The sequence below is a fragment of the Xiphophorus maculatus genome, chromosome 3, assembly GCF_002775205.1.
Source record: "Xiphophorus maculatus strain JP 163 A chromosome 3, X_maculatus-5.0-male, whole genome shotgun sequence".
In the NCBI taxonomy this organism is placed as follows: Eukaryota; Metazoa; Chordata; class Actinopteri; order Cyprinodontiformes; family Poeciliidae; genus Xiphophorus; species Xiphophorus maculatus.
This window is the reverse complement of record NC_036445.1, coordinates 7,870,015-7,880,762: the sequence shown is the minus strand read 5'-3', so window position 1 is coordinate 7,880,762 and position 10,748 is coordinate 7,870,015. Positions and strand designations below refer to the sequence as shown.

At 36.8% G+C, this 10,748-nt stretch overlaps 1 protein-coding gene across 1 annotated transcript in view; it reads left to right on the top strand.

The window, feature by feature from the left end:
* Window positions 1-1,615: 1,615 nt before the first annotated feature.
* nek10 (NIMA related kinase 10) overlaps window positions 1,616-10,748 on the top strand; it is a 31,249-nt gene continuing 22,116 nt past the window's right edge. The window contains exons 1-5 of the mRNA XM_023330654.1: window positions 1,616-1,645; window positions 1,739-1,817; window positions 1,907-1,974; window positions 2,195-2,274; window positions 3,160-3,246. Of these exons, the coding sequence (XP_023186422.1) occupies window positions 1,742-1,817; window positions 1,907-1,974; window positions 2,195-2,274; window positions 3,160-3,246 (311 nt within the window). The 5' untranslated portion in view covers window positions 1,616-1,645; window positions 1,739-1,741. The remainder of the gene's footprint in view (window positions 1,646-1,738; window positions 1,818-1,906; window positions 1,975-2,194; window positions 2,275-3,159; window positions 3,247-10,748) is intronic.

The following is a 10,748-nucleotide window of genomic DNA, read 5'->3' as shown; positions in this document are numbered from 1 at the left end:
AGCAGGGCCATCAGATCCTCACCTTCTCCAAAACACAACAGCAGGCTCAGGAGTGAAACTTACCCCGACAATGAAGTGGCTCAACTGGAAAAATTCAGGTTTCCTACAGTGTAAAATTAAAATTTACTCTGCAATACTGAATTTAAAAATCAAATGTACTTAAATCATAAACCAGTGACTAAATCCAGAGTGCTGTATTCTATATTGATGGAAGTTTGAGTGCAAAGAAGTGCAGGAGAAAATATAAACATGCAACAAATGCACCTATAAATACACAATACTGCCCCTTTAAATAAAAAGTGAGTTAGAATACGAATGTAGAAAGTCCAATTTTAGAAAATAAAACCATTTAGCTTATGCCTGCTGGGAGTTTTATAAAGATACATAAAGAGGTTTTAATCTCTATAAAAAATTTATAAATTAGCCTCTCAGAAGCCCTGATACAAAATAGTTAAGTTTTAGGTGAAAATAATCTCTCCATCTTATTGTAAGTGTCGACTAAAGCCTTTAGAGGTGTTAAAGGTGAACTATTTAGCTTCCTTGAACAGGTTAGGATAGATCAAAAAAACAAAACATATTTGTTTTTTTGTTTGTTTTTTGCACAAAATCATTGTCAGATAATGAGACTTTAGTCTGACCAGTTCTGCCTATTTTAAGCTCCTGTCAGAATAAGCTGCTGCTGGCCATGCCCCTCAACTCAACGTTTACATTACCACGTGAAAATGGCTGCAAACAGGTGCTCAGTTATACAACAGTACATCTTTGAAAAGCAAAAGTGGAGCCTCCTGCACAACCAACAAGACAGTTGCAAGTTGTTGTCTTTTCCAGCAGCCATTGAAAATCACATATGGTGGTAAAAGAAGCTGACCAAACTTGCTTGAGCTCCTCTTGGGTTGCTAGGTGACGGATTGAGGTTGCTAGGTAACAGCACAGTGCCTGTCAAATGTGACTTGATAATCTGGAAGTTTTTGAAACGGCTCATTTTCCAGGGACCAAAAAACATGAACTTATTGCCAAGAAACTACTGGATGTTTTTTAAAGTGCTTTGGCTGGTTTTAGAAGCAGCAGAGACCCAGATGGAAGTATAAATATATATAAAAATGTGAGTTTTGCATAATGGGTAACCTTTAAATGAACTTGTAATTTGTAGTTCTTCCAAGGTTTAAAAGCTAAATGTCTCTCTCTACAAAGAACCAAACTAAATGTGGTTTATTTTCTTGTCGTGTTTATTATAAAACCTTTTTCTGTTTTCCAGCATAATATACAAAGACCAAAGATGTTTCAGCAGTCACCCGTTGAGTAAACTGTTCCTGGACATTCTGACATCCTTGGTCAGGAACCGACTCTGCAGGTAAATTACTGTGGAAATACTTGAGCTTTTCATAGTTTTTCACATGTAAAGTTTTTATTAACTATTATTATTTATTGAAAGTGAATGGATCGACCATGCAACACCTGAAGCCGTCAATAGAGTTCTGATCTGCCTTCGACTGCTGATCAGGGATCCCAATTATCAGGCACAAACCAAAAAAAAAAAATCAAATTAAATATTATTTTTCTGTCTTTTGTGTAAAAGAACTATGATATTTTGGTATTTTTACAGAATATTCTTCACCAGCTTGAAGGCATCAGTCTGCTTGCCAAGGTAAATGCTTCAGGGTTTTATTTATAACCTCAAACAACCTCTTCATCCAAATATATCCCATGCAACTCTTATTGGCCTTCTGTTTCTCTGCAGTATATGGAGTCTGTCACTGCCAAGTACATATCCTGCGGTGAGGAGGTGTTTGATACACAGAAGCTCGTTACAATGACCTGTGAGTAGGCAGAACCACAGAAACACTAGCAGATGGAGCTGGGTTTGTCTCAATCAGCAGCAGAATCACAGATTTGATCTCTGTTACAGACATGTTTCAGAAGCTGTCGACCGCTGATAATCAAAGGCTGTGGGTCATTGAGAGTGGCGCACACAGGGTAATTTTCATTTATATACTCAGGGCCTTTGTCCAAAGCATGTAATTTTTATAACTAGGAGTTTGATTATTGGTTGAATTAAAAAAAGAAGAATAGAAAGAGCATTTCCTGTTAATCGCAGACCAATTTTCTTGAACTACAAGAAACATCAAGTCACACAGAAATGTACTATGACCTGATATATGGAACAGAAATAAATTTCTACTTTTAAATTGGTCAGACGTTGGTGAAACTCCTCTCCACCACAGACCACGGCGTTTTACAGGGAGCTCTGCTTGCACTCACTACTTTGGCAAAGAGGTAGGAACGCCTCTACAAAGATATATATTTGTTTTTCTTCCTCATTTATTTCAGTCGTTTTTAACATTTCCATAAAAAAATTATTCAAACTTGTACTGGATATCTGTTTTGCTTAGATAAACAATATTTAAATTCCTGTCAGTGGCAAGAACACAAAGTGTAGACGTAAAACATTAAGTTATTATAGTTAGGCTTGCCACAATGACAAATTGTCCCAAAAGTTTTTGTGATAAATGATAATATTGTTGTTTTAAGATATATGAGTATTAGAATGATAATGGGATAATAATGCAAGGCCACATTCTCAAAGATCAATAAACTTTAGATTGTAATGAACATTTAATACTGGATCTGAAGACATTTTCCAAAATAAAGAAACATAACAATAAAAACAACAAATAAAATGAATAATGAAGTCTCATAAAATGAATAATGAAGTCTCTGTAAACAAAATTATCCTTCAACAAAGGGGATAGTTGAAACCCAACCAGCAGACTGAAGACTTTTGTCGTCCATATTTTGGTAGAAAGAGAAAAATGATAAATCATGGAAATATAAATTATTGAGTTAGTTTTAATGTATCATGCGATTTATTGATTTATTGCTTCTTGCAACAGACCTAATCATGCCTTCACTTTTTATACATAAAAGACCAGAAGATCAAAATTAAAAGAGCAGAATCAGTTCTGTATATTTTTCTAGAACATCAAAGGATTCCAGCTGAGTCTCATAAAACAAATAAACAATCATAATCAAACCTTTTTGCATTTGTTTAGCAAGTAAATTTTATAATTTAAAAGTCATAGTTTTAACTTTTCACAACAATTGTTCAAATTGAAACAGATATTTCATACATAAATATTATAATCTCTTGTTTCTCTGCAGCTCTGAATGCAGAACAGAAATCGGAGAACTGCAAATTGTGGACAGCCTTCTTGTAATACTGCAGGAATATGACCTGCTCTCAAAGAGGTTGGAAATTTAAATAATTTCTCAGTTGATGCACTTCTGGTGTGGTAAAACATTTCAAAACTAGAAAATTTCGGAAGAAATTTAGCCGGGGCCTGCCAAGGCGCGCCCGTCGGGCATGGGCCCGGCGTCGTCGCGCCACAAATCGGCGTCGACGCCAAAGGACGCCGCGACGTGATCAGTGGCACGCGGAGAACCGCAAGAACGTTAAGCGAGGCGGACGTGCACCGTTCGGTACGATTTAAAATGTTGTCAAGGCTTTTATTTTGGAAGTTTTGTTAACCTTCATTTCAAAGGGCCAAACTAATCCCATGCGTAATAGTCCTTGGGTTAAAATAGTTATATAATGCTCAAAACACAAGTAGCTGATGTAAAAATATTCAAGGCTTTTATTTTGAAATTTTTGTTAAGCTTCATTTCAAAGGGCCAAACTAATACCATGTGTAACAGTGCTTTGGATGAAAAAGTCAAATAAAGCCAAAAAAGAGCAATTACGTCATGTAAAAATATTCAGGGCTTTTATTGTGAAATTTTCAATATGCTTAATTTTAAAGTGTAAAACTAATCCCATGTGTAACAGTTACTGAGTTAAATCAGTTATATACAGCCCAAAGCAGCAAGTAGTTGTAAAGGCCAGTTCTCAGTCCTGATCTGTTTCAACTGAGGATAGATAGAACTACAACGATGCGTATTCGTAGTCCTAACCAGCAGCCAATAGCCTCTTGAGTTCCGTTGCTATGGCAAATAATGGTCTCAGCAGGTGTGAGCTCTGAGCTGTGAGCTCTCAAACACACAAGTGTGTTTGAGCAAACACACTTTACTGAAAAAAAGCATTGGAAACAAATCCTTCTTGTTCGGGAACCGTAATACATATTCGAAAAGCGTTTTAAGCGTATGACAGTTCAATGTGTCTTCTGCGATAGTCCCGAGATTCATATCTGTACCTCACTCAGAGCATTTACAGTGATGAGAGAAAGAAATGTTGTGCCCAGATATGAACCGAGGTCGGCTGTCACTCTAATATGAGCAAAAATGAGAAACTTTGGGTCGCTTAGAGGCAAATTGTGGACAAACCATAACTGGTATCGACGAGCCGTCTTCACTTTCGAAGAGATCACAGACGTATCTACAAAATGAAATTTGAATGGCATTTCTAGGTGAATTTGTGACGACACAGCAAATCCTCAAAAATAGGGTATTTCTAGGATTTTTCCCATTGAGTTATAATGGGGTTTTTTTCGTAGTTTTTTGCGAATTATGTCGCCATGTTAATCCCGAATCCCACCAAAAGTAATAGCTGGAATGGCGTGAATTTTCTGCACGTTTTGATACCTCTTTTGTAGGTGTGCACGCAGCGGTATGAGCCGCATTAACGGTTACGGATGAAAAATAAAGAATAACTAGAAAATTTCGGAAGAAATTTAGACGGGGCCTGCCAAGGCGCGCCCGTGGGGTTCGGGCCCGGCGTCGTCGCGCCACAAATCGGCGTCGACGCCAAAGAACGCCGCGACGTCACCAGCGGCACGCGGAGAACCGCAAGAACGTTAAGCGAGGCGGACGTGCACCATTCGGTACGATTTAAAATGTTGTCAAGGCTTTTATTTTGGAAGTTTCAGTATGCTTCATTTCAAAGGGCCAAACTAATCCCATGCGTAATAGTCCTTGGGTTAAAATAGTTATATAATGCTCAAAACACAAGTAGCTGATGTAAAAGTATTCAAGGCTTTTATTTTGAAATTTTCAGTATGCTCCATTTTAAAGTTCCGAACGAATCCCATGTGTAACAGTGCTTTGGATAAAAAAGTCACATAAAGCCAAAAAGCGCAATTACCTGATGTAAAAATATGCAAGGCTTTTATTTTGAAATTATTATTATTCTCCATTTTAAAGTTCCGAACTAATCCCATGTGTAACAGTGCTTTGGATGAAAAAGTCACATAAAGCCAAAAAGCGCAATTACCTGATGTAAAAATATTCAAGGCTTTTATTTTGAAATTATTATTATTCTCCATTTTAAAGTTCCAAAGTAATCCCATGTGTAACAGTGCTTTGGATGAAAAAGTCATATAAAGCCAAAAACAGCAATTACCTGATGTAAAAATATTCAAGGCTTTTATTTTGAAATTATTATTATTCTCCATTTTAAAGTTCCGAACTAATCCCATGTGTAACAGTGCTTTGGATGAAAAAGTCACATAAAGCCAAAAAGCGCAATTACCTGATGTAAAAATATTCAAGGCTTTTATTTTGAAATTATTATTATGCTCCATTTTAAAGTTCCGAACAAATCCCATGTGTAACAGTACTTTGGATGAAAAAGTCATATACGGCCAAAAAGAGCAATTACATGACGTAAAAATATTCAAGGCTTTTATTTTGAAATTTTCAGTATGCTTCATTTCAGAGGGCCAAACTATTCCATTGTGTAACAGTGCTTTGGATAAAAAAGTCACATAAAGCCAAAAAGCGCAATTACCTGATGTAAAAATATTCAAGGCTTTTATTTTGAAATTATTATTATGCTCCATTTTAAAGTTCCGAACTAATCCCATGTGTAACATTGCTTTGGATGAAAAAGTCAAATAAAGCCAAAAAGAGCAATTACCTGATGTAAAAATATTCAAGGCTTTTATTTTGAAATTATTATTATGCTCCATTTTAAAGTTCCAAACTAATCCCATGTGTAACAGTGCTTTGGATGAAAAAGTCATATAAAGCCAAAAACAGCAATTACCTGATGTAAAAATATTCAAGGCTTTTATTTTGAAATTATTATTATTCTCCATTTTAAAGTTCCGAACTAATCCCATGTGTAACATTGCTTTGGATGAAAAAGTCATATACGGCCAATAAGAGCAATTACGTCATGTAAAATATTCAAGGCTTTTATTTTGAAATTATTATTATGCTCCATTTTAAAGTTCCAAACTAATCCCATGTGTAACATTGCTTTGGATGAAAAAGTCATATACGGCCAAAAAGAGCAATTACGTCATGTAAAATATTCAAGGCTTTTATTTTGAAATTTTCAGTATGCTTAATTTTAAAGTTCCAAACTAATCCCATGTGTAACAGTTACTGAGTTCAATCAGTTATATACAGCCCATAGCAGCAGGTAGTTCTAAAGGCCAGTTCTCAGTCCTGATCTGTTTCAACTGAGGATAGATAGAACTACAGCGATGCGTATCTGTAGTCCAAATCAGCAGCCAATAGCCTCTTGAGTTCCGTTGCTATGGTAAATAATGGTCTCAGCAGGTGTGAGCTCTGAGCGCTGAGCTCTCAAACACACTGTGTGTTTGAGCAAACACATTTTACTGACAAAAAAGCATTGGAAACAAATCCTTCTTGTTCGGGAACCGTAATACATATTCGAAAAGCGTTTGCAGCGTATGACAGTTCAATGTGTCTTCTGCGATAGTCCCGAGATTCATATCTGTACCTCACTCAGAACATTTACAGCGATGAGAGAAAGAAATGTTGTGCCCAGATCTGAAATTCTATTCAAATACATGGGAGAGAGCCTCAGACAGCCTCAGAAAATCCTGTCGCATGACTTTGCTCTGAAGCACCGTGACAGAAAACCGTACGGTCTAGATAAATTTCGAAAACATTTTACCGGAGCAGACAGGCGTATCAATGTCAGGACCGATTTTGATACTAATCGTGCGATATTTGTGGGTGTGATGGCGATTTCAAAAATGATTTGGGTTGAAAAAGTTGTCTTCATCTCTCACTCTAAGCAGCCAGAAACGCACTCTAACTTGAGCAAAAATGAGAAAGTTTGGGTCGCTTAGAGGCAAATTGTGGACAAACCGTAACTGGTATCGACGAGCCGTCTTCACTTTCGAAGAGATCACAGACGTATCTACAAAATGAAATTTGAATGGCATTTCTAGGTGAATTTGTGACGACACAGCAAATCCTCAAAAATAGGGTATTTCTAGGATTTTTCCCATTGAGTTATAATGGGGTTTTTTTCGCACTTTTTTGCGAATTATGTCGCCACGTTAAGCCCAAATCCCACCAAAAATAATAGCTCCAATGGCGTGAATTTTCTGCACGTTTTGATACCTCATTTGTAGGTGTGCACCCAGCGGTATGAGCCGCATTAACGGTTACGGAAGAATAAAGAATATTAAAGAGACGCTTCTCTCCGACAATAGTAATAGGTTCCTGCCATTGCTTTGCATGGCAGGCCCCAACTAGAAAATTTCGGAAGAAATTTAGCCGGGGCCTGCGCCCGGCGTCGTCACGCCAGAAATCGGCGTCGACGCCAAAGGACGCCGCGACGCGATCAGCGGCACGCGGAGAACCGCAAGAACGTCGAGCGAGGCGGACGCGCACCGTTCGGTACGATTTAAAATGTTGTCGAGGCTTTTATTTTGGAAGTTTTGTTAAACTTCATTTCAAAGGGCCAAACTAATCCCATGCGTAATAGTCCTTGGGTTAAAATAGTTATATAATGCTCAAAACGCAAGTAGCTGATGTAAAAATATTCAAGGCTTTTATTTTGAAATTTTCAGTATGCTTCATTTTAAAGTTCTGAACTAATACCACGTGTAAGAGTGCTTTGGATGAAAAAGTCAAATAAAGCCAAAAAGAGCAATTACGTCATGTAAAAATCTTCAAGGCTTTTATTTTGAAATTTTCAGTATGCTTCATTTCAAAGGGACAAACTAATTCCATGTGTAACAGTGCTTTGGATGAAAAAGTCAAATAAAGCCAAAAAGAGCAATTACGTCATGTAAAAATATTCAAGGCTTTTATTTTGAAATTTTCAGTATGCTTCATTTTAAAGTTCCGAACTAATACCACGTGTAACAGTGCTTTGGATGAAAAAGTCAAATAAAGCCAAAAAGAGCAATTACGTCATGTAAAAATATTCAAGGCTTTTATTTTGACATTTTCAGTATGCTTCATTTCAAAGGGCCAAACTAATACCATGTGTAACAGTGCTTTGGATGAAAAAGTCACATAAAGCCAAAAACAGCAATTACCTGATTTAAAAATATTCAAGGCTTTTATTTTGAAATTTTCATTACGCTTCATTTTAAAGTTCTGAACTAATACCATGTGTAACAGTGCTTTGGATGAAAAAGTCAAATAAAGCCAAAAAAGAGCAATTACATGATGTAAAAATATTCAAGGCTTTTATTTTGAAATTTTCAGTATGCTTCATTTCAATGGGCCAACCTAATCCCATGAATAACAGTCATTGGATAAAATCAGTTATATAATGCTCAAAACACAAGTAGTTGATGTAACAATATTCAAGGCTTTTAATTTGAAATTATTATTATGCTCCATTTTAAAGTTCCGAACTAATCCCATGTGTAACAGTGCTTTGGATGAAAAAGTCATATACGGCCAAAAAGAGCAATTACATGATGTAAAAATATTCAAGGCTTTTATTTTGAAATTTTCAGTATGCTTCATTTTAAAGGGCCAAACTAATCCCATGTGTAATAGTCATTGGGTTAAATCAGTTATATAATGCTCAAAACAAAAGTAGTTGATGTAAAAATATTCAAGGCTTTTATTTTGAAATTATTATTATGCTCCATTTGAAAGTTCCGAACTAATCCCATGTGTAACAGTGCTTTGGATGAAAAAGTCATATACGGCCAAAAAGAGCAATTACGTCATGTAAAATATTCAAGGCTTTTATTTTGAAATTTTCAGTATGCTTAATTTTAAAGTTCCAAACTAATCCCATGTGTAACAGTTACTGAGTTAAATCAGTTATATACAGCCCATAGCAGTTCTAAAGGCCAGTTCAGTCCTCCTCTGTTTCAACTGAGTATTCCACTATAGATAGAACTACAGTGATGCGTATTCGTAGTCCTAACCAGCAGCCAATAGCCTCTTGAGATCCGTTGCTATGGCAAATAATGGTCTCAGCAGGTGTGAGCTCTGAGCTCTGAGCGCTCAAACACACAAGTGTGTTTGAGCAAACACACTTTACTGAAAAAAAGCATTGGAAACAAATCCTTCTTGTTCGGGAACCGTAATACATATTCGAAAAGCGTTTTAAGCGTATGACAGTTCAATGTGTCTTCTGCGATAGTCCCGAGATTCATATCTGTACCTCACTCAGAGCATTTACAGTGATGAGAGAAAGAAATGTTGTGCCCAGATATGAACCGAGGTCTGCTGTCACTCTAATTTGAAGAAAAATGAGAAACTTTGGGTCGCTTAGAGGCAAATTGTGGACAAACCGTAACTGGTATCGACGAGCCGTCTTCACTTTCGAAGAGATCACAGACGTATCTACAAAATGAAATTTGAATGGCATTTCTAGGTGAATTTGTGACGACACAGAAAATCCTCAAAAATAGGGTAAAATAGGGTATTTCTAGGATTTTTCCCATTGACTTATAATGGGATTTTTTTCGTAGTTTTTTGCGAATTATGTCGCCACGTTAAGCCCAAATCCCACCAAAAGTAATAGCAATCATGGCGTGAATTTTCTGCACGTTTTGATACCTCATTTGTAGGTGTGCACCCAGCGGTATGAGCCGCATTAACGGTTACGGAAGAAAAATAAATAAAGAGACACTTCTCTCCGACAATAGTAATAGGTTCCTGCCATTTGCATGGCAGGCCCCAACTAGAAAATTTCGGAAGAAATTTAGCCGGGGCCTGCCGAGGCGCGCCCGGGGGGCATGGGCCCGGCGTCGTCACGCCAGAAATCGGCGTAGACGCCAAAGAACGCCGCGACGCGATCAGCGGCACGCGGAGAACCGCAAGAACGTCGAGCGAGGCGGACGCGCACCGTTCGGTACGATTTAAAATGTTGTCGAGGCTTTTATTTTGGAAGTTTTGTTAAACTTCATTTCAAAGGGCCAAACTAATCCCATGCGTAATAGTCCTTGGGTTAAAATAGTTATATAATGCTCAAAACGCAAGTAGCTGATGTAAAAATATTCAAGGCTTTTATTTTGAAATTTTCAGTATGCTTCATTTTAAAGTTCTGAACTAATACCACGTGTAAGAGTGCTTTGGATGAAAAAGTCAAATAAAGCCAAAAAGAGCAATTACGTCATGTAAAAATCTTCAAGGCTTTTATTTTGAAATTTTCAGTATGCTTCATTTCAAAGGGACAAACTAATTCCATGTGTAACAGTGCTTTGGATGAAAAAGTCAAATAAAGCCAAAAAGAGCAATTACGTCATGTAAAAATATTCAAGGCTTTTATTTTGAAATTTTCAGTATGCTTCATTTTAAAGTTCCGAACTAATACCACGTGTAACAGTGCTTTGGATGAAAAAGTCAAATAAAGCCAAAAAGAGCAATTACGTCATGTAAAAATATTCAAGGCTTTTATTTTGACATTTTCAGTATGCTTCATTTCAAAGGGCCAAACTAATACCATGTGTAACAGTGCTTTGGATGAAAAAGTCACATAAAGCCAAAAACAGCAATTACCTGATTTAAAAATATTCAAGGCTTTTATTTTGAAATTTTCATTACGCTTCATTTTAAAGTTCTGAACTAATACCATG